The sequence below is a fragment of the Aulonocara sp. 'chitande type north' Nkhata Bay genome, linkage group LG4, assembly GCF_057382095.1.
Source record: "Aulonocara sp. 'chitande type north' Nkhata Bay isolate Kocher_YH1m ecotype deep benthic linkage group LG4, A_spYH_male_GT1.1, whole genome shotgun sequence".
NCBI lineage: Eukaryota > Metazoa > Chordata > Actinopteri > Cichliformes > Cichlidae > Aulonocara > Aulonocara sp. 'chitande type north' Nkhata Bay.
The window spans coordinates 7,840,147-7,863,616 of NC_141347.1; the positions used below are offsets into that span (position 1 = coordinate 7,840,147).

The window sequence follows — 23,470 nt, forward strand, 5'->3', positions numbered from 1 at the left end:
TAATCAGCACTGATGTTCCCGGAGTACAGAATGTTAGACACCCAGATGTCCAACACAACTGGTGTGTGTGTGCGTGTGTGCGTGCGTGTGTGTGTGTAACCAGGTAAGAAAAAGAGCCTGCAGACATTTCTAATACATGGTCACATAATCTTCTGTGGCTGCGCAGCAATCACAGGACATAGAACTTTGTAGTGGAAAACGTAGTGATTTTGTCATTCTGTGCGTGTGTGTACATGAGTTTGTGTGCGTGTCTATGCAGTATCCACTAGCTAATGCAGCCTCATATATTGGTGTTAGGAACCTGTCCAATACCTGTGTTAGATTACAAGATTTACTCTGTAATGAAAAAATGTGAAGTAAAATTATGCCATATATATCCAAACTGATGCTTCCTGTCTCGTCACACTGACACAGTCTTCCTATATGAATGGCAGCCAGGCACAGAGGGCCACAAGCCAGTGCACTGCTAGTGTCTGCACATGCCCGGATAAATGGGGAGGGTCCTGATGTAACATGCAGATCAGCTTGTTTTGTTTTTTAAACGCCTGAACGCTCTCTAGCATTCACACTCTGCATCAGAAAGCAACCTGGGATTCAGACTGGAGTGGGATTAAAGTGATGATGAGATCACCTGATCTACCTGCCTGAGCTGCAGCCAATCAACAATCACCTGTGGTGCTGCTGGCCAACAGTGCACATGCAGAGATGGGACAAAGTACTGACGGCTGTATGAGACTGGACACTGAGGTGGGAGAGAAGGACGTATCTTTATACACTGATTGCAGACATGATGGAAATGTCAAGAAAACGGAAGGATTACTTCATCTTCTTCATGCTCATTCATCCAGCTAAGTAAATCCCCAACAGCTGATTCTGGCTGTGAGCTCAGTTCCTTGATCATTAACATGCAAAGGAACTGAGCTCACATTGTTCAGTGGGCTGGTTTCAGTCATTGTGCAAATGTCCCGTTTCTAAGGTTGAAACCTGCAGTCAGCTGAGACTGAAGAAGCCACCTGATGATGATGATGATGATGAAACGTTTCTCCACTGAAAGCGTCCAGATGAACAGAATCAACTTTTGGGGATTACTTCCATCATCTTCCTCCGTTCATGAGGAGCAGCTCATGAATGGACGTCCAGAGTAAGCAAGAAGTCTGGGTGGAAAGCCAACTGGTCCAAATCCATATGGAGGTAGAGGGATTTCTGAGTGAGAAGGCAGTGGGCTTTGTAGCCAGACTCATCCCTGAGACTGAAGCCATACCCAAGCCATGGAGAAGGAACCAGGGCATTTGTGTGATTGTCTCAGTCCTCAGGAATGTTTTCCCTAAATTCTTGGGGATCAACATATTTATTCTTTTTATTTTTTGGCAGATGTGAGAGAAGCTTTTGCATCGATTTTGGTCAGCAGTGATTTTCACCTTGAACCTCTCCTGTCGATGGTAGAAAGTTCCACAAGTCACCCGTAACTGCTATTCTGCAAAGGTGTCAGTCCCCTCATCACACAATCACGATTATTGGCCAGGTGTATGCGCAAACACAAGGAGTTTGGTTCTGATCGATGGTGTCTCTCAAGCACAACAATGTAAAACAATATGTAAACGACACGGTGTACACACGCAAATATACAGGATTACAGAAATGAATACCACGGAGTCTGCATTAAGTGCAGTTGCAGTCTAGCAGTGTGACAGTTTAACTGTTTAGGAGGGAGATGGTGAGGGGAAAGAAACTTCCTGTGTCGGGGGGTCCTGGTCTGCAGGCTTCTGCACCGTCTGCCAGCAGGTCAAAGAGTCTGTGTCCAGGGTGTGAGGGGTCTGTGATGGTCTGCCCGTTTCCTGGTTACTGAGAGGTCACCCCAAAGAGCTGATAAACCTACTCTGTACATGTTTGACATCGAGCTCATTAACAGCAGTAACTTACTTACCCTGGGTCTACGTGCAGAAATGTTCGGCAAAGCAAGGAAATGGGATCCAGGCTGGAGGATTAGAGTTGCCAGAAGCAAAAGTAAGTGGGTATACAGGACAGCTACAAGTACCCGAGTATCTTGCAGGGCAATCACGATGAAGATGATGACAGACGGGAGAAGTGCCTGACATCAAGAAATCTTATCAGTAGCTAGAAAAGGTAGATCTACAGCACGGAGGCTGTCAACAGGATCCACGTTTCAGGCTGGTTGTGCAAAGGATGCTCCAGAGACGGTTCAGTGTAGTAATAGGATGCAAGCTGGGATACCTTTCACAACGTGAGGAGATCTTAGGTCTTAGTAGTATTAGGAACCTGCACATCTTCAGGGCACAGAGTGCAGACCAGGAACAGCTAAGATGCTGTGCAGAACCATCAAATGCTGCAAACCAATCCGCATGGTTTAAATTAGCATAGAAAGGTGGTAAAGAGTAGAAGAATGCAGGTTAACACCAGAGGGGGAGCAGTTAGCAGCATGCGGACAGGCAAACCTCGGCTGGTTATCCGCCATCAAAGCCTCTCAGTCTCATGTGCAGTGAGATGTTGCACTGTCAGGATACTTTGTTCATCCTCAGGGACATCATGTGGGTCACGGTTGCTCCACTACAGCAGCAGTAACACAAACAGGAGGTCAAAGCCGCTACTGCAGTAAGTACACAGGCCAGATGTGACTGGAGTGAACGTCATGTGCTGCAGCACTCACACTGGTGTCTGTACTGCTGAGGCGGCCCCACGGACAGCTGCGTCTGCGCGTGTGAAAGTGCGGCGGCGCAGTGATTGGCTGAAAATGACATCATCCAGTCCAGATCTATTGTTGGAAAGTTGATGAGCTCATCGTTGAGAATCCAGTGTGAGGAACACAGTGAGGAGGAAGGAGGACCTCGCTGCAGCGCAGCAGCTGACACCTCAGTAAGTACGGCGTGGATACAGCACGGATGCACCGTCGTGCAAAAGAGGAAACGCACACTGTTTGAATGTTTGTCTTCTAAGAACTGGTCACAGGACGTTTCACGCAGCGGAATTCTTTCCTACGGGTGTCGCCTGTGGTGCTGCAGGTATGGTCTTGTCTCGGGACAGAGAGATGGAGCGGCCCCCGCTGTCCGTCATCCTACCGCAGCTCTACCTCGGAGCAGAGAGCGACGTGACGCAGGTAGGAAGAGGACCCGTGCTGTCGCTATCAAAGACATAATAATGTCGCAATAACAGCTCCTGTGCAATGCTCTCACACAGCACAGCAGCACACGCGTGGCTGATGTGGACATTAAATAACATGAACTTACAGCTGCGCATGCTCACGTAAATCTGTTGCCTACTGAGCAGATCATTACTTCATGTGCAATATTATTATATTACCTTATTTTTAAACAATTCAAATATTTCACAAATTACGTGTGAAATATTTTTCTTGAGCACTTTGAGTGATTCTTTAATTTGTAACAAATAAAAAAATAGTGAAGTATAAAGTTAAAAGTGCTCTAAACAATTACCAACATTAATATGTACACAGAGACGATCACAGTTTATATGTGAGGTAGAGCACAGACAGCCAAGTTTCACTGTGAACTCTTGTACAGCAGAAACAAAGCGTGTGTGTGTGTGTGTAGGACCAGCTGGCCTCGCTGGGTATCTCCTATGTGCTGAGTGTGAGTCGCTGTAGCCCCCAGCCCTCCTTCCTGCCTGGTTCCAGGTATCTCCGCATTCCTATTGATGACTCTCTGTGGGATAACCTGCTGCCCTGGATCCCACAGGCTCTGCATTTCATTGGTAAGGCCTCACTCTCACATTACAGCAATAGAACAAGATTACCTCAGATTTCTAATGCACATGATCACTAAACACTCACCATGTTGTCATCATTGTGTTTGAACAATGCTTTACTTCTGTGACAGTGCAAGACGTTTGCATTCACGGCTCTATGCAGTCGGTTGAGTTAGCAGTGGCAATACGATAGAAGCTGCAGGCTATGAACCCTCATGCACAAGTCATGACGTTGTTTTTTAGATTTATTTTCAATTTTTAAATATTTATTATTGAATTTTTGTTTTCAAAAATGTAATTTGCAGTGTGGTTAGCTTTAGCCAATACAGCAGCTCTGTGTCCCGCTCGGCTGACTGTCACTATGCACTGTGTGTTCAGACGTAGCCATGTCGTCGGGGGCTTCGGTGCTGGTGCACTGTGCAGCAGGAATCTCCCGCTCCCCAGCTCTGGCTGTTGCCTATGTCATGTACAGTCTGGAAATGGACCTGGACCATGCTTACAGGTATGGCTAGTAGCACAAATTCATCCTGCAGAGGGGACTGAGCTCGACTTTGTCAAATAACATAAGAACACTGAAGAAGCCTTATTGATTTCCTTTCTAAAGCTGAGCATGAGTTGTTTAACTTACAGCTATCAGAGGTTTTCTGGCACTTTCACCACTCCGGTGAAATGAAGTTAACTCTGCTTATGAGTTTAAGTATTTGTGGTCTTGACAGTTGGAGACTTTTACCCATGAAAGACTTTCTCTAAACAGTCCACAGCACATGGTATTCACACTTTTCTCTACAACAGTCAACAACTCCAGAGAACAATGGATGCACACCTTTCTAAAGGAACCAGTATACATAAGTCATGTTTTAGGACTTCTCCTCTCAAAGACCCATGTTTTGATATACATCAGAGGATCCAGATATTCCTGCCTTAACAAAGTATTTACATGCAGTTGTTGGAAATGTTTATCTTGCAGGCTGCAGTTGTTTCCTTCCCAGCTGTGTAAATCTGCACCTGTCTTAATCTTGACAGATCTCCTTTGTCCCACTGTTCTGAGTCTCGATGCATTAGGCTTGTCAGAGGAAACGAGCAGATGTAGTCAGTCCTGATCAATAACAAGAAGGCTTTGTGAAGTTACAAGACATTATAGCAGCTTGAACACTTGCTAAACCTCTCAGTTAGTGTATGTATGCACTCTATATAAGCATTATCGAGACATTCAGTACACTCCAATGAGCATCTATTCACCTGTTATTCCTGTTTATTGTCGTACAGCCTGTAATACTGTGGTAACTGTCCCTGTAGCTCATTGCAGAATACTACCTAGACTCAGTGTGACGTGTGAAATACTAGCAACAATAACCCACATCCTTTCTGTCCCCTTATAAGGTTTGTGAAAGAGCGTCGGCCCTCCATTTCCCCAAACTTCAACTTCCTGGGTCAGCTGCAGCACTTGCAGGGTGCTCTGAGCCAAAAGTCGCGTGGCCACGACCTCCTCATCCAGCAGCTGGCCAGTTGCCTGCCACCTGCTAACGACAGTGTGAACCTCTCTCACAGCAGTCAGAACAGTAACTGTCAAGCTAAGAGCGTCACCGCAGACTCAGCTCAGCACAAAGACAAAGCCCAGCAGAGACGCTGGCTGTCAGAGAGCGCTGACAACAAGCAGCAGCAACTGCGGACTCCTGAGTTGCCTCCCCGTCGTGACCTGCAGCCTGTGCAGAAACCATCGGAGGTTTCAGCTTCCCGTCCCTGTGAGCCCATCAACCCAACGCTAAAGGCCACCCAACTACAACTCCCATCAGGCTCTGCTTCTCTCTTAGAGAAACGTAAAAGCCTTACCCTCTCTTTGACCCCTTTGGGAATATGCCCTTCCTCCACAGCAAACGAGAGGCAACAAGAAAAAATGGTCGAGAGCAGGAAGACTGGCGAGCGCGCCGAGGTGAAGAGTTACCCTGACTCCTACAGACAGGCAGAGGCTATCCACAGGAAGCAGCGTCTCTCTGTCAGCCAGCACAGCAGAGCTGAGGTCAAGGAAAAGGGCCTGCTCTCACCTTTCAGCGTCACTCTCAACAAGCTGCTGGGTTGGGGGGAAAGGATACTGCTAGGAGGTGTTTTTGTGCACCCTGTGCAGATGGGACAGCCCGCACTGCCTTACAGGTGCTGAGGATACAAGGGAGCAGGTGGAAGGAGTTATCTGTGCATGTTTGTCAGAAGAAACCAAACTACACAGCTGATGTGCACGTGTAGTGAAAGAACCAATGTCTATTTATTTATTTATTTGTTGCAGAGTTGAATCTAAATGAGCTGAAAAGACAAAAAGCACCCGTTTATCATATTGTTGTTTATCATATTGTTGTGTTTATCATATTGTTGTTTATCATTGCACAGCGATCCCTGTTTCTGTTGTTTTTAAATGTAGTTGTTGAAAGGCTTTTGCCACAATGGTTTGTAATGTATTTACTGACGAATAAAGAGGACATTTTAACCATGTGTGTTTGCCTGTTTCTCAGTGTGAAGGGACTCGCCAGCCTCTCCACCCAGTAAGCAGAGGGTTGCATAGAAACACAAGCATGCAGTGCTTTGAAGTGCCACAGTGAGCCAAGACTGGAGGTTTGCTAAAAAACTATTTGGACAAATATTCGTGTCAAAGCAGATCGGACCACAGTGGGTTTAAAAGCAAGTATGTGGATAAAGGGCAGACTTTCAGCTTGCATTCGAGGGCTTTAACAAAAGTGTAGTGTGAACAGGAACTGCATCCACTTTTATACAAGTTCCCACTTTGAGAGGCTCACAAATAACTGGGCGAACTAACATAGTGCAAATCCGTTTCCTGTTGCTTCTTTGTGCATCTTTAACAACACTGCAACCATTGAGCATGTCCTATTTAGTTGTGTTGCTGCTTTGCTTCAGGCCGTTTTCATTGTGAGGCTGCAGCAGTATCACTTCACTGCGTGTTTACTTTGCCGTAACACACCTTCGGGATTTCTGAAGTATTCCACGCTGGAATTTCAGACGCTTCATTGTGTTATTAAAGCAGTTTGGTTCCGTTTCAAAGGGCGAATAACATCTTGTACAAAGTTTCACATCCGTTTAATCAGTGTCGTAAGTTCTCACGCTGCACGGGCACGTCCGTAGGAATGATGATGTCACGGATGCTCCGGTGACCGAATAAGGAAGCTGACACCCGAAAGATTAGTTTCAGAGTAGTTTTTAATTTGAAGCAGGCGAAGGCTGCCGTGTGTTTGTCCTCGCGTGGGGAAAGTCACCGCCGCCTCTGACATCAGTGTGATGTAGTTGCTGCTGTAGTTTCTTGAGGAAAGAGAAAAGAGGAAGCAGTTCCGCCCAGAAGCTGACTGGAGGCCGACGAGAAAAGAGGCGAAAGAAGAAAAGAAAAGGCGACGGCGATCTGCTACAGTCCCGCTGTAAGGCCCAACTCAAAGCAGACCCGTGGGTGCGTGTTATTGTGCTGCGTGGACAGTGGGACTCCGTCAGGACTTTGCTTTACAGGTGTGGCCCCGAGTCCGTCGTTCGCACACCAAACTTCAGTTTTGAAAACCGTCCATGTTGGTGTCTCCTTACAGTTAGCAGGCTTGCTGCGAGACCGGGATTTAACGCGCCCCTGAGGTCCTGCGGTGAGCTCGGAGAGGTTCTGGTCCGGACTGAAAATGAGTGGAGACGAGGAAAGATTCAAACTGGTGGTTGTGGGGGGAGGAGGAGTGGGAAAGAGCGCCCTTACCATCCAGTTCATCCAGGTACTGACTCCACGACACGTGTAGAACACACTGTGGACCTGTCTGTAGGTTAATGCGTCGATCCACTGGTGGTCGATCCACTGGTGGGTCGTTATTGAGCGGTTATTTCCACGAACTCAACCTTGTCAAGGTTCAACAAGTGACCTGCATTTGGAACAGATGAGCTGTTGGTTAATGGTTCACCACTAAAGTCTTATTCAGCTGTTGAGCAGCAGTCAAACTAAAACAAACACCAGCAGGCTTCTCCCTCCAGATGAAGTCATTCATTGTTAGAATCACAATAAAAGCAGTCAAGAGCTTAGTTACGCATCTGAAACCACCTCGGCCCAGCTGCTCATATTTAACTTGTGTATCTATACTTGATGATGCTTGACTGCTGCAACAGTGTTTAGCCTGGTGTTGGTAAACTGATGTACTGAGGGAGGAAACAGAAGGATGTAAACTTTCCTGGGTATAAACGACAGGTTACTGTTAGATGACTGCTGGGGAACATCGTGATGTCACAACCTCCAGGGACAAAGTTGAGCAGGAGTGCCAAGTTTAGGTTGCTCAGTTCCTGATCATACAGGAGAGTAGGTGGAGAAAGAAACAGGGGTTATCTATGAAACACAGTATAGTGTGACAGTAATTTCCATTTGAAATATTTTTAAATACTTAAACTCTAAACATGTTAGCAGTGCACTTCAGTAAGTTGGGTACCTTCCACCCCGGTTCTGTTAATGTGTCGCTGGGAATTGTTCCGTTCTGAGTCGGTGCTTCCACACTGTATGGTAAGTTTCTTCATTACCTCGGGCAAGCTTTTGTTGCACTCTGTTTAACACAGAAAGGTCTGCATTAAACTGGCTGCCTAATGAACGGCTGTAGTACAGTCACCGAGCACTGTAGCAGTAAATAGTGGATTATAGAACACTGAAGGAGAAGTACTGACGTGGTTACATATTCAGTCTAAACGTAATAATTCTCTGGGCACTTTTCATCATTTTTGCTGCGTCACTTTTGTTCTCGCCAGCTGTGAGTAATATAAATAAATGCCTGTTAGGCACTAGGCTTGGTTATGAGAGGTGTAAAACAAGCCAAGCTGTTCACAGTGTAGTGTTGATGTTAATAACTCGGAGTGTGTTCCACAGTCGTACTTTGTGTCCGACTACGACCCCACCATTGAAGACTCCTACACCAAGATCTGTACCGTGGATGGAAAGGAGACCCGGCTTGACAGTAAGACATTACACTGGAGATATACATGTCCTAATTCACACAGTGTCAGAGTAATTGCAGGGTTTGGAAAAAGCTTTGCGTGAAAACAAAGGGTGTGTTACATTGTGATGTGATACAGGCAGTGTGTTTGCTCTCTGGATGTTTCATTTCCCTTGTTAGGACTTGTTAGTGGGCTGGTGCTGTCAGGGTGGTGTGCTGGGCCACGCTGTTCTTTCACCACTTATTTGTGAATCATCAGACGCAGCAGAGGTGCTGTTTGTAAGACTCTTCCTCACCCTTCACAAACATCACACTTACCCTAATTGATACAGTTTAGTGATTTTTTTTTTGGTGAATGCAACAGTAGAGAATCGGTTTTAGTGAAACCACTAAGAAAAACACTTGTTTCCTTAGTGGGTGATTTTTATGACACAGAACAAGTGAAACTTCAGCTTAATGTTACAGATGTTCTGTTAGCAGTACAGGTCACCATGTATACACTATATTTGGAAAAGGTTGATTCTGTTCATCTGGACGTTTTCAGTGGTGGTTTTCATCCAGGTGTTTATAAGGTTGGAAACCTGCCGTCAGCTGGATGATGACGAAACGTTTCTCACACTGAAAACATCCAGATGAACAGAATCAACCTTTTCAGACTTATTTACCTGGATGATTGAGCGTGCATCAAGACATGTGTACACTATATTAGCAAAATTATTTGCTAGTCTGTCTACATATGTGTACGAAGTTGGGTGACATCCTATTCCTAATCCATGGCTTTAATATGATGTCGGCTCACCGTTAGCGGCTACAGGAAGGCTTTCCACAAGGGTTAGGAGTGTGTTCATGGGAATCTTTGACCGTTGCTCCTGAAGCACATTTGTGAGGTCAGACACTGATGTTGGCTCACAGTCTCTGCTAATTCATCCCAAAGGTGTTCCCTCGCATTGAGGTCAGGACTCTTTGCAGGCCAGTCACGTTCTTCCATCCGTGTAATGCAATAACTTGCTTTGTGACTGGTGCATAGTCATCTTGGAATGGGGAGGGGCTAGGGCTGTTCGATATGACGATATATATCTGACGATATAAAAACATCTATCGTTTCATTTTACGCTATCGTTTGTTTCGTGGTGTCGCAAAATAAACTGTTTACGGCAATATTCATGGTTCTGATGGTCACTGTAGTTATTATTAATTTTCTCTCTCTTATATTTAATATAACCACACTACGGACGGACAAGCGCCTGTTTTTATGCGTTGTCGTTAGCAACAACGACGGTAAAACCATCGCATGTCCGCTTGTTTATTTTCCACATAAACCTTTCACAATAAAGCTCAAGATCCTGTTGAGACTTTTCAAAATAAACGGAATCACGTGAAAAAGTATGCAGAGTGTTTATGGATGAGAAGTAAAAAAGAGCCGCCAGGTGCTAAAAAGTAAACCTTAGACTCAAACGTTAGAACAGGCTTTTCCCCGCAGCACGCCGTGTAATGAATACAAAGAAAACGGCGGCCGTTACAACCTGTGTCTAAAAATGTGTCGCTTCATGCATCGGTTAAAACACTCGACTCCGGGTACACGGCGCCCAGCTGGAAACACTTCACCTACCCGAGATTCACAGAATTTACAGAAAATATTATTTTTTTGTGATTTATATCGTTACCGGGACGATGGAGGTTTTATATCGGGATATGAGATTTTGGTCATGTCGCACAGCCCTGGGAGGGGCCATTGTCACCTGTTCCCACAAAGTTGCGAGCATGAAGTTGTCCAAAATGTCTTGGTATGCTGAAGGATTAAGATCACTGGAACGAAGGGGCTGAGCCCAGCTTCTAAAAACAACCCTACACTATAGTCCACCGAACTTTGCATATGGCACAATGCAGTCTAAGTAATGCTCTCCTGGTAACCACCAAACCAGGACTTATTCATACGTTTGCCAGATTAGTCATTGCAGAGAACATGTCTCCACTGCTCTAGAGTCCAGTAGTGGCGTGCTTTAATACCACTGCATCCCACGTTTTGTAATGTGCTTGGTGATGTAAGGCTTGGATGCGTTCCATGAAGCTCTGTATGTGCTGTTCTTGAGCTAATCTGAAGGCCACATGAAGTTTGGAGGTCTGTAGCAGTTGGGCCTCATCTGCTGACCCTGCTCTGACTCACCACTTTGTGTGAGTTGCTGACCTTCCTAAATGAGACACAGGTGAAACTTAAATAGTGGCTGATCAGCCCACAAAACGCAAAAAGGGGTAGAACACACAAATACCCAACTGAAACTAACATAACAAATCCCATCCCCCCCATGATCCAGAGTTGTGGTATGGCCCAATTTGCAGGTCTCCATATAGGCTTGCTCCGCCCCTGGTGGTGGCTGTAGCTCAGGTGGCAGAGCAGGTCAGCCACTAATCAGAAGGTCGGTGGTTCGATCCCAGGCTGCACCCTGGCTGCATGTCAAATATCCTTGGGCAAGATACTAACCCCGTGTTGGCCTACTGGTGGTGGTCAGAGGGCCCGGTGGCGCCAGTGTCCGGCAGCCTCGCCTCTGTCAGTGCGCCCCAGGGCGGCTGTGGCTACAATGTAGCTTGCTATCGCCAGTGTGTGAATGTGTGTGTGTGAATGGGTGAATGACTGAATGTAGTGCGAAGCGCTTTGGGGTCCTTAGGGACTAGAAAAGCGCTATACAAATGCAGGCCATTTACCATTTTCCACCTATTAGCTCATCACTGAGGGACTGGGAGCAGCCGAGGTAACTGAGCAAACAAAGACAGATTAAATCATAAAGACACAACAGTGTAAACTAGACTGTGCACACTTGTTTTAGAATGCAGTGTTCTGTATGTACATTAGTTCTAAATCAAAACAAATTCTTTATTATCCTGTAAATTAAATCCTGTATTTAAAGAAAGAAAAGTGTAGGTGTAGTGTTACGTGTAAGCCTCTACACTGTTTGGCAGATATTCCCACGTGTGGCTGTAACTGCAGCCATCACACTATAATACCACGTCACTGTAGAACATTTAGCAGCCAGAAAATTTCACCACTGCAGTTCAGTTCAATGTCTTTTCTATAGCGCCAGTTATCTATACAACAGTTGCTTCAAAGTGCTTAAATCACGGTGAAATTCAGTGAACTCCTGAGAGCAACCCATCCTTTCACAAAGTGTCCGTAGAAGTGCTCAGCATGTTGGGTTTTATACACCTGAGGCTGTAGAAGTGATTGTACCAATGATTTGGATGGGTGAGTGAATACTTTTGGCAATAATATAGTGTATGTCTGTGAATACTATGTATGTTTTGTATTTATGTGTATATGTGATCATGTCTCTGTGTGCATCAGTCTTGGATACAGCAGGTCAGGAGGAGTTTGGTGCGATGAGGGAGCAGTACATGCGGTCTGGAGAAGGCTTTTTACTGGTGTTTGCACTCAATGACCGCGGCAGGTACGTGTGTGATGTTTGTTTGTATGTCTCTTGTATAGAGTGCTATAAAGTTATACTCTAAAGCTATGTACACACGATGTAGCGATGTGGCAGCTAGAGACCACAGGAAGCAAGTGACTGAAGTGACTGCGAGTCAGCATTAACAATAGAATAGCCTTTTATTGTCATTGTACATGTACAAAGAAATTATGGGTGCGCCATGCGCCCACCGGGGCCACGCGCCCGCCGGGGCCACGCGCCTGGGAGTGGAAAAAAAAATAGTAGAGATATCAGGAATAAAGCGCAACAAAAAGACGTATATACAGTCTAGAGAAATATATAGCCAACAACAGAAAGGGACATGTTGGAGAGCAAAGTGCTTGGTTGGAGGTAGCACAAAGGAAAGACTTGGTCTGCATAGAGTCCGTCTGTGGTTGGCCTGAAACATGAGGGTAACTGAGACCATGGCCCAGGGTACGCAGCTGTTAGTGAGTCTGGGGGTGTGGGACCCAGACTGAAGACCACTGAATACCATTGATTGAGATGTGACCTGGTAGGAAATATCTTAGAGGCTCAACTGGAACCTGGAATCTCTTCAACCAGTCATCATCTTCAAAGTGATGTGCGGCTGGTTCCTGTGTAGATGCAGTTTCATTTCTAGTAATATTTCCTTAGAGAAGGATGTATAACATGACAAGTCCAGCTTTGTGAAACCAATTCTTGTGTACAGAAAGGTCCTGGTTTCCATTAGTAAGTTGTTCCTGGGTCAGGTTTCACTTCATCTTTTTTCTTCTGTTTTGGGTGCTTTTCCTCCTGGGCACTCTTATGGTCCAGCTTTTGGTTTCTAATGTATTACTTCATATAAAAGACTGTCCCCATTCTCAGGAGGAGGAGAGAACCACAACTTTAGAGTGTGATGTAAAAGCCACATTTTATTCATCTGAAACTCAATTATGGACAAGAAGGACACAAATGTAACCTTTTTGTAATAATCTGGTCCTGTGTTATCTTTTGCCCATTTACTCTCAGAGCACCTGCACACTACACTGCAGTACAGGGGGGCGTGGAGCCCTCCAGCCTGCATGTCAAAGTATCTTTGAGCAGATGGTGCACACAGTTGCCGCCAGTGCGTCACAGTGTGTGTGAATGTTATATGACTTGTAATAGAAAGTGCTTCAAGTACTTAATTAGAAGTGAAAAGCTGCATCTGTAAGTCCAACACTTCAGAAGAAACTCACCGCAGCCTCTGCTGTTTGGTAATGAATCTTTTTCAGCTTCAGCCGAGGGTTGAACCAGGAACAACCACACAGTAACAAAAACAGACTATTTAACAACACAATATGTTAATATATAAGGAATAAGGAAGACTTTGTCTGGAACTATTAAAATGGATATGAAGGGCTATTTTAATCTGTGACTGGTAATGATTTCTGTCCTTCCAACTCTCAGCTATCATGAAGTCCAGAAGTTCCACACCCAGATCCTGAGAGTGAAAGACAGAGATGATTTTCCCATGGTGCTGGTTGGAAACAAGGCAGACCTGGAACAGCAAAGAGTGGTAACTAACAACAACCGATACTCCTCTATAATGTCATTTTTCTTCTATTCCAGATCTACTGCAGAAGGGAAGTTCTGGAATCTCAACAGTTTAGGAGATATCTGCAGTTTATAAACAACTTTTCTGGCTTAGTCTCATTTATTCCACAAATTATTATACAAGGAGAATCAACTCCTGTAACTCAGGAGCTCCAGGCATCCACTTATCAAATGTCCAAGGTTCCAATTCCTGTAATCTGACAGTTAACGTGTGCCTGTGACAGATGAACCTGCACCCCAAATTACTAAAAATAATATAGAGGAAGATTGGAAAATACAGATGCCAGTCCATTTACTCTATTAATAATTGGACCACTGGTTCAGAGACAGGTCCTGAAAGGACTGGAAAACCACAGCTCAACAACGTACAGACGTGGACAAAACTGTTGGGACCCTTCAGTCAATGAAAGAAAAACTCATAATGTTCACAGAAATAACGTTAATCTGACAAAAGTACAAATAAATACAAATTCGATGAATGTTAACCAATGAAAGTCAGACCATGCTTCAACAGAATTATTTAAAAAATAAATGCAGGGAGCTAGGGCTGCCACAAACAATTATTTTGATAGTCGACTAATCAGATCATCATCCACTGGACGTAAAACTACAGCTTATTGCACCAGCAGCATCTGCTCTTATATAACTATCATTAGCTTACAGCTTGAAGTGTTTAAGGTTTGTGCTAACTAAAAATAAAGACAAGATGATAGTTTATTATATTTTAATGAAGTTTGCAGATTGTTTCAGTGAAGTTTAATAAACTCCTTGCTATCTAAAATATAACAGGACACTGGAGTAAATTCTGGAGCATCTCACACTTCTGATAATCAGCTGTCTGCTTGATGTTTATTCAGCTGTGTAAAAACTTTAATCTCAGCCAAACCGATTTACTCAGGAACAAATAAAACACTGAAAAAGCCAAACAATAACATTTTAAGTTATCTAAGTGACTCATATATCATGTTTAACCTGAGTAGCGAAAGACGGCGGTGGGTTTGAAAACGATTTGCCGGGAGTCCGGTGTTCTCACGGCTCTAGTGACCTAGCCCCCGGCTAGCTATCGAGCTAGTGGGTAACAGCCGTCTCCGAAAACGAGAGAGAGAGAGAGAGAGAGGGAGCTGTGCGTGAAGTGTGGTTTTTTTTTTTTTGTTTTTTTTTTTTGGAAGCAAAACAGCAAAAGTCAGAGTGAATTCATGACGATGTTTACGTGAAGCGTAGTTTGGATCTTCTTTTGCTGCTGGTTTACTCAATATTGTTTAGAGAGATAAAACTAACAGCTGTAGAATCGGCGCAAAAAGGGCGTGAACACAAAGCGTGGAGCCGCCGAAACATCAGAATCAGCGAGCTGTCGGCTTTTAGCCCCGACCGTGTCCGTGCCGTCGGGTGAGAAAGCCACATCTGACTGATTCTGATCCATCGGTGGGTCCACGCTTTGTGTTTACATCTTTGTGCAGAGGCCGTGTTGCTGCTCTCATTTACTGTTTTAAATGTTTGGTGGTTGTTGAAATTTTGTGAGGTTTCACCTGAGATTCTGGCGTTTAGGGCAAAATACATTTATATAAAAAAATCGATTCAGGATCTTAATCAGAATCAGAATCAGAATACTTTATTGATCCCTGGGGGAAATTATTTTTTGTTACAGTGCTCCATTATAAACCAACATTAAGACAAGACAGACAATACGCTAACTAAGAATAGTACAATATATACATATATATACATACATACATACATAAGTCACTCATAAATAAATAGTTGGAAAAGAAACATGTGTAGTTGTAGCAGTAACCAGTGTGTTAAGTGGATGCGTTGTACAGGGAGCCACAGGCAGGAATGATTTCCTGTGTCGTTCAGTGGTGCATCATGGGTAATCTCAGTCTCTCACTGAACGTGCTCCTGTGACTGACCAACATGTCATGGAGTGGGTGGGAGGTGTTATCCAACATTGTCTTTATCTTGGACAGCATCCGCCTCTCCGACACCACCTTGAGGGAGTCCAGCTCCATCCCCACAACATTGCTGGCCTTACGGATCAGTTTATTGAGTCTGTTGGCATCTGCGACCCTCAGCCTGCTCCCCCAGCATGCAACAGCATAGAGGATCGCACTGGCCACAACAGACTCGTAGAAAATCCTCAGCATTTTCCGGCAGCTGTTGAAGGACCTCAGTCGCCTCAAAAAATAGAGACGACTCTGGCCCTTCCTGTAAAGTGCTGTGGTGTTTTTAGCCCAGTCCAGTTTATTGTCAATGTGTACTCCAAGGTATTTATAGTCCTCCACAATGTCAACACTGACCCCCTGAATTGAAACAGGGTTCAAGTGTTTCCTGGTCTTCCTGAAGTCCACGATCAGTTCCTTGGTCTTTGCCACGTTGAGCTGCAGATGATTCTGCTCACACCACGTGACAAAGGAGTCGACCACAGCCCGGTACTCTGTCTCATCATCCCTGCTGATGCATCCAACCACCGCAGAGTCATCAGAAAACTTCTGAAGATGGCAGGTCTGAAGTCTGTGGTGTAGAGGGTGAAGAGGAAGGGGGAGAGGACAGTCCCCTGTGGTGCCCCTGTGTTGCTGATCACCTTGTCAGACACACACTGTGGGAGACGTACATATTGTGGTCTTCCTGTCAGGTAATCAACAATCCAGGACACCAGAGAAGCATCCACCTGCATCGCTGCTAACTTATCACCCAGGAGGGTCGGCCTGATGGTGTTGAAAGCACTGGAAAAGTCAAAAAACATGACCCTCACAGTGCTCGCCGGCTGGTCCAGATGGGTGTAGACACGATTGAGCAGGTAGATGATGGCGTCCTCAGTTCCGAGACGAGGCTGATAAGCGAACTGAAGGGGATCCAGATGTGGTCTTACTATGGGTCGCAGCTGGTCCAGGATGAGCCTTTCCAGGGTCTTCATGATGTGGGAGGTCAGTGCCACGGGCCTGTAATCCTGGGGGCCACTGGGACGTGGCGTCTTTGGTACAGGGACGAGGCATGATGTCTTCCACATCACCGGGACCCTCTGCAGACTCAGACTCAGCATAAACAGTTTATGAAAGACTCCACACAGCTGGGGGGCACAGGCCTTGAGGACGAGGGGACTCACTCCGTCTGGTCCAGCAGACTTGCCTGAGTGAAGTCTCCTCATTTGCATCTCAACCTGGTATTGAGTGAAGGTGATGGGTGGGGGAGGGGTGTCAGGAATCTCACAGGAGGCAACATGTGAATCGATATCACGTTATCCAAGCCAGAATCGATTTTAATCGATGAATCGATTATTACCAGCACACCGCAGACCACGGCCTCTCTGTGTGAGGATCTAAACGTATTCTACGCTAGATTCGACACAGCGAACACCATGAGACCGGACAGTGTGCGCGCCGCGGATGACGTCAGTGCGCACACTGTGTCTGAGGAGGATGTGCGGAGGTGCTTCAGGAAGGTGAACGCACGCAAAGCTACAGGTCCGGACGGGATTCCCGGCCGCGTCCTCAAGTCATGCGCGGCTCAGCTGGCTGGAGTGTTCACGCACATCTTCAACCTTTCCCTCTCTCTGTCTGTAGTCCCAGCCTGCTTCAAAATGGCCACCATCGTCCCTGTACCCAAATCCTCCACCATCTCCTCATTGAACGACTGGCGACCTGTAGCCCTGACCCCCATCGTAAGCAAATGCTTCGAGAAGCTGGTCAGGGACTTCATCTGCTCTGCACTACCCGACTCACTGGACCCTCTACAGTTCGCATACCGCCACAACAGGTCCACTGATGATGCCATAGCCCTGACACTACACACTGCCCTGTCACACCTGGAGAAGAGAGACACGTATGTGAGGATGCTGTTTGTAGATTACAGCTCAGCATTCAATACCATCGTTCCCTCGAAGCTGGACAGGAAACTGCAGGATCTAGGACTGAGCAGCTCCCTCTGCAGCTGGATCCTTAGCTTCCTGTCTGACAGATGCCAGGTGGTCAGACTGGGCAGCATCACCTCATCCCCCGTCACACTGAACACTGGTGCTCCACAGGGGTGTGTACTGAGCCCTCTCCTGTACTCACTCTACACCTACGACTGCACAGCCACTAACAACTCCAACATCATTGTGAAGTTTGCGGACGACACTACAGTGGTGGGTCTTATCACCAACGGTGATGAGACGGCTTACAGGGAGGAGGTCAGCGCCCTGACCCACTGGTGTCAAGACAACCATCTCACCCTCAACGTCGCAAAGACAAAGGAGTTGATAGTGGACTTCCGGAGGTGCAGAGAAGTACACACCCCCATCACCATCAGCGGCGCTGCTGTGGAGAGAGTGAGCAGCTTCCGGTTCCTTGGTGTACATCTGGCTGAGGATCTTACGTGGTCAGTACACACAAACAAAACAGTGAAGAAGGCGCAGCAGTGCCTCTTCTTTCTCAGGAGACTGAAAAGATTCGGCATGAGCCCCCGCATCCTCAGGACCTTCTATCACTGTGCCATTGAGAGCATCCTCACTGGATGCATCACCACCTGGTATGGCAACAGCACCGCCTACAACTGCAAAGCTCTCCAGCGAGTAGTGCGGTGCTCTGAACGGATAATTGGAGGTGAGCTTCCCTCCCTCCAAGACATCTACAGGAAGCGCTGCCTGAGGAAAGCGGGGAGGATCATCAAGGACTCCAGTCACCCCAGCCATAAACTGTTCAGACTGCTTCCATCAGGAAGGAGGTTCTGCAGCATCCGGTCCCGTACCAGCAGACTGAGAGACAGCTTCTTCCACCAGGCCATCAGACTGCTGAACACGTCATAGACACCTCAGCTTCACTACTGGAACTTCAACATTATGCACTCCATACTGTAGGGCGATCGTGGCTCAAGAGTTGGGAGTTCGCCTTGTAATCGGAAGGTTGCCGGTTCGAGCCCCGGCTTGGACAGTCTCGGTCGTTGTGTCCTTGGGCAAGACACTTCACCCGTTGCCTACTGGTGGTGGTCAGAGGGCCCGGTGGTGCCAGTGTCCGGCAGCCTCGCCTCTGTCAGTGCGCCCCAGGGTGGCTGTGGCTACAATGTAGCTGCCATCACCAGTGTGTGAATGTGTGTGTGAATGGGTGGATGACTGGATATGTAAAGCGCTTTGGGGTCCTTAGGGACTAGTAAAGCGCTATATAAATACAGGCCATTTACCATTTACCATTTAATGCCACTGTTTTGCACATGTCTCAACTCTGTATATTTTTATATATTTTATTTATTGTTTACTCTATTTAATTTGTAAAGTATGTGTACACACACACACACACACACACACACACACACACACACACACACACACACACGTAGGAAAATATTTAGTATACACATCCAGAAATGCATACACTATTATATATTGTACATATATTTATTAGTTTCAGATGTAGCCATTCTTGTATTTTGCTTGTTTACATTATTGTATTTTGCACAACTCTGTTGCTTGTGAAGCTCGCACACAAGAATTTCACTCACATGTGCTGTACCAATGTACCTGCACATGTGATGTGACAATAAAAGTGATTTGATTTGATTTGATTTGATTTAAAACCCACCCCTCTGTTCAGATACTTCCAACAGGTGTATCTACTAAAAATCTCAGAATCTGTGACCTTGACCTCAGTGTCCCCAGTGTTTTGGGTTTTTTGTCTTGTCCCACAGGATTTTTAAGTCTTCTGCTTGTTGAGATTCCTTACCTTCATTTTTTTCAGGACAAAGTGACAACAGTGACAAGTTTTCTGCATATTTTTACAGGATGACAAGAACAGCACTGGATCTCAGACGTGATATTGTTTATTGTGTCTGCAGATACCCAAGGAGGACGCACAGGCGTTTGCCAGAGAGAACAGGATCCACTACATGGAGGCCTCGGCGAAGAATCGCTTCAATGTTGATGAAGCCTTCTTGGAGCTTGTGCATATTATTAGGTACAGTCCTTATTTATGAAAGTTTGTTTTAGTTCACGTCCCTGCTGGGACTAGCGTCGTTTGAAGCTTTGTAAGATCACAAAAGACGCAGGAATAAGTAGCAGGATTTAAGAGTGTAATAACGGACTGAAACAGAAGATGGCAGCACTGCATGTACAGCTCAGTTTCCAACAATGGCGGCAGCTAGTTAGTTTTAATATTACTCTTATTATTCTTTCTGGGTCACAAAATAAACGTTTAACATATTTTCAGGGAGAATGTAGCTGTGTAAACCTCAAATATCGGCTCAGTTTATCAAGACACCGCATATTTTCAAAAGCGCTCCGACGTTTTCGGAGACGTCTGTTATCCACTAGCTCGATAGCGAGCCGGGGGCTAGGGTCACTAGCGCCGTGAGAACACCGGACTCCCGGCAAATCGTTTTCAAACCCACCGCCGTCTTTCTCTCAGGTTAAACATGATATATGAGTCACTTAGATAACTTAAAAATGTTATTGTTTGGCTTTTTTCAGTGTTTTATTTGTTCCTGAGTAAATCGGTTTGGCTGAGATTAAAGTTATAGTTTTTACACAGCTGAATAAACATCAAGCAGACAGCTGATTATCAGAAGTGTGAGATGCTCCAGAATTTACTCCAGTGTCCTGTTATATTTTAGATAGCAAGGAGTTTATTAAACTTCACCGAAACAATCTGCAAATTTCATTTAAATTCAATAAACTATCATCTTGTCTTTATTGTTAGTTAGCACCTTAAACACTTAAAGCTGTAAGCTAATGATAGTTATATAAGAGCAGATGCTGCTGGTGCAATAAGCTGTACTTTTACGTCCAATGGATGATGATCCGATTAGTCGACTAATCATAAAAATAATCGGTGACTATGCTGTAGGAAGTAGTGGTCACTCTTATTACAGCAGTGTTTCCCAGGACTAATCAGGTGGAACCAGATAATCTAACACGGCACACCGAAGCCACCGGCGTGCGTAACGGGCAGCAATGACATTCTCTTCCACTAGAGGGCAGTACAACCACCTGCTCTAATAAATGTGTTGCCAACTAAGTAAAACAGAAGAGGACAAAGAAGAACTTAAATAACAGTCATGCTGTGAGACTATGCAGCGCATAACAGCAATAGATAAATTTAAAAAGAAAAAGTGTTCAGTCTGACCTGGTCCTGGAGAAAACGCGACCCAGATGAAGGCCCTAGCATGAGTAGTGGTCAGAAGGAAGCAACATTTTTGACATTTCTGTTTGGTGGAGTGCTGCGGGATTTTTCTAATGTGAAATATGAACTGTGCCTCTAAAGCCTGAGAAACACTGTATTACAGCACCATTACCAACTTGGGTTTAGTATTCATATTTTGGCACTGGGCAAATGTTGGCATGGCATTTTATAACCAAAGCTAACAAATTGTGTCAAAACCTGTGACAACAGATACATCGTTGGATTTTGTGACCAAGAATTTTTCTTACATTATTCAAGCCAGCATCATATATGGTTGATACTGAATCGCCTCTGTGAATAGGAGCAAAGTGTGAGGATGATTAATCCCTTTATCTGTTCTCCTGCTTTACAGACAGTTTCAGGAGATGGAGAGCCCTCCTCCAACTCATCACACAGGGAAGGAGAAAAGTCGTGGCTGTCCCTGTGTCATCCTTTAAGCACTATTATTACGAATACCAAAGCCTCATTCCTCTGCAGAAAGGTGTTTTTGTGTGTACATATGAGTGTGTATGTGCGCAAGAGAGAAGGTGGATCAGTTTCTTTCCAGATGATTACATTTGCACTTTTGTTAAAAGCAACATTTAATTTGGTTTAATTTTAAGTAGAGAACTGAAAGGAAGAGGTGTGATCAGCAGCAGGGCGGCACTTGTGACGCAGATTAATAATAACGTTACAACACAAATCATAATTTGTGTCCACAAATAGAAATATCACCAAAAAATGTAGTATATAATTCACTCTTCAGTGATGCTATTTTAAACAAATACAGATACCAGCATCTGCAACACCACGGCATCCATAACTGTCTGAAGAAATGACATTAAATGTGCTATGTGCAAAAATTAGCATGTCATAAATGGACAAGTGCTGATTTTCCCCTTAGCATGGCTTCGTATGTTAAGTCGTAAGGGCCAAAGCGATGCCATTTTCCATGCCCTCCTGCAAAGGGGCAGGAGAGCTCCAAAGAAGTATTATTATTCAAGACAAAAAGAAGAATCATAGCAGAAGCTGGAGTCAGTCTCAAAAGACGAACAATATTGAATACATCCATGAATAACATGTCATTTAAGATCCTGATCAAATGACAGTATTGGCCATGTGTTGTGCGATGGCTGCATCGTTGCATCGTGGTACTCTATACTATGTATTTGGGGGGTTTTGTACTTTTTCTTTGTATTTCTCTACTTTATCATCGTAATTGTGAAAATGCAGTATAAGCGTTTTGAGTGCTCCAGTGTAGTAGAAAGTGCTACAGAAGAACCTGTCCATATACTGGAAGGGTGTGGTCACAACTTCGTGGGTCTCCAGGTGGCGAGAAGCTTGATGTCCTAAGAACAGTTAAGATACTGAACAGAACCCGAAAATATATTGAATTAAGTCACTTTTATAAACTATTAAAACATTTATCTGAACTTTATTTTTCTTTTGTCTTTTCTCATAAATGTCTCACTGTAAACTTTGTTGTGTCACCTTTTACTGTCAGTCTATGAATTTCAGAGAATTTACACCACCATCTACGAACTGTTGTGTCTGTGTGCTGACACACAACAGTAGCAGTGTGTCTGTGAAGGTGCTCATCCAGGTCATTGTAATCTAAGGAGCTTGAAAAGAAAAGCGTCTGGACTTCTTTAAGTTGCTTGAAGACGTTTCACCTCTCATCCGAGAAGCTTCTTCAGTTCTAAGGTCAAATGGTGGAGAGTCCCAGATATAAACCTAGTGGGAGTTTCCCCCCACAGAGGGACAAAAGGACCCCCTGATGATCCTCTAATCGCCTGAGCCAAGGTGTGAAACTGGGTGTGGGTCCCAATCAGCCAGAGTTTCGGGTGTGTTCATTGTGAAACCTGGCCCCACCTTATCATGTGATTTCCTGAGGTCAGATGGCCCAGGATGTGAGTGGGCGTTAAGGCGTCTGGGAAGGGAACTCAAAACTGGATTATAGATGGCAGAGAGTTGGTGTCGTAAGCCCCGCCTCTGTTCAAAGATGGTCGCTCACAGTGGACATAGATGCTTCTTTCACTCCTCTTTCAAACCATCTGTCCTCTCTGTCCAAAATGTGAACATTGGCATCCTCAAAGAGTGACCTTTGACCTTTAGATGCAGATGGATGCTGAGTCTTGTCCTGTGGAGGTGGCTCTTCTGTGTTGTGCCATGCGCTTGTGAAGTGGCTGTTTGGTCTCTCCGATGTAGAGGTCTGAGCATTCCTCGCTGCACTGTACAGCATACACCACATTGTTGAGTCTGTGTTTTGTCTTTTGGGTGAACCAGTTTTTGTCTGAGGTATTGTTGTCACTGAGGAGTGTAGTGATCTTTGTGTGGTAATCTGTTGTGTTTGGAACAACAGTGCACCTTCCCTTGCCAGCTGGTAATATGGTGATGTTGTGGTCTTTGCTCAGGGAAGCGATGGCCTTCTTCTCTTGTATTGTGAGGTTACATGGAGGGACTTTAGCACTGCGGAGGGAGGCTGAAACTTTCAGCTCTGTTTCTGTTTGTGATCATTTATTAATCCTTGTGGTGGTTTCTGTGGCTGTGATGAGGTCCACTATGGGCAACTGTTGAGGAGAAATGGCAAAATTAAGTCCTTTGTCTAACACTTTCTTTTCAGGTTCAGTGAGATTCCTGAAGAGGATCATTAAGGGGTCCTTTGTCCCTC

General features: G+C 45.2%; 3 protein-coding genes across 11 annotated transcripts in view; all 3 read left to right on the forward strand.

Annotated features, from left to right (window-relative positions):
• ap2a1 (adaptor related protein complex 2 subunit alpha 1) overlaps nucleotides 1–376 on the forward strand; it is a 37,781-nt gene extending 37,405 nt beyond the window's left edge. For 3 of the 6 annotated variants that reach the window (XM_086288212.1, XM_086288214.1, XM_086288215.1), the window contains one exon: nucleotides 1–376. This exon is cut by the window's left edge and continues 1,403 nt beyond it. The gene's annotated coding sequence lies outside the window, so the exon portion shown is untranslated. The other 3 variants (XM_086288213.1, XM_086288216.1, XM_086288217.1) reach the window with 1 other exon arrangement.
• Nucleotides 377–2,664: 2,288 nt separating this feature from the next.
• LOC147331898 (uncharacterized) lies at nucleotides 2,665–6,197 on the forward strand. Of its 3 annotated transcripts, none has more exons than XM_086288221.1 (5): nucleotides 2,665–2,875; nucleotides 3,018–3,112; nucleotides 3,567–3,726; nucleotides 4,099–4,222; nucleotides 5,101–6,197. In XM_086288221.1, exons 1-5 carry the CDS (start codon nucleotides 2,788–2,790, stop codon nucleotides 5,873–5,875), a joined length of 1,242 nt encoding a protein of 413 aa, XP_086144347.1. In that variant the 5' UTR covers nucleotides 2,665–2,787; the 3' UTR covers nucleotides 5,876–6,197. The 3 variants fall into 3 exon arrangements, with proteins under 3 accessions (XP_086144347.1, XP_086144344.1, XP_086144345.1); XM_086288218.1 differs by having other exon boundaries at nucleotides 2,751–2,871; nucleotides 2,953–3,112; XM_086288219.1 differs by having other exon boundaries at nucleotides 2,761–2,871.
• A 661-nt stretch (nucleotides 6,198–6,858) lies between these two features.
• On the forward strand, nucleotides 6,859–22,232 carry rras (RAS related). Of its 2 annotated transcripts, XM_086288226.1 has the most exons (7): nucleotides 6,859–7,218; nucleotides 7,293–7,463; nucleotides 8,591–8,678; nucleotides 11,995–12,097; nucleotides 13,526–13,634; nucleotides 19,478–19,596; nucleotides 21,173–22,232. In XM_086288226.1, exons 2-7 carry the CDS (start codon nucleotides 7,377–7,379, stop codon nucleotides 21,255–21,257), a joined length of 591 nt encoding a protein of 196 aa, XP_086144352.1. In that variant the 5' UTR covers nucleotides 6,859–7,218; nucleotides 7,293–7,376; the 3' UTR covers nucleotides 21,258–22,232. The 2 variants fall into 2 exon arrangements, with proteins under 2 accessions (XP_086144352.1, XP_086144353.1); XM_086288227.1 differs by lacking the exons at nucleotides 6,859–7,218; nucleotides 7,293–7,463 and adding an exon at nucleotides 7,543–8,233.
• The last annotated feature ends 1,238 nt before the right edge of the window (nucleotides 22,233–23,470 follow it).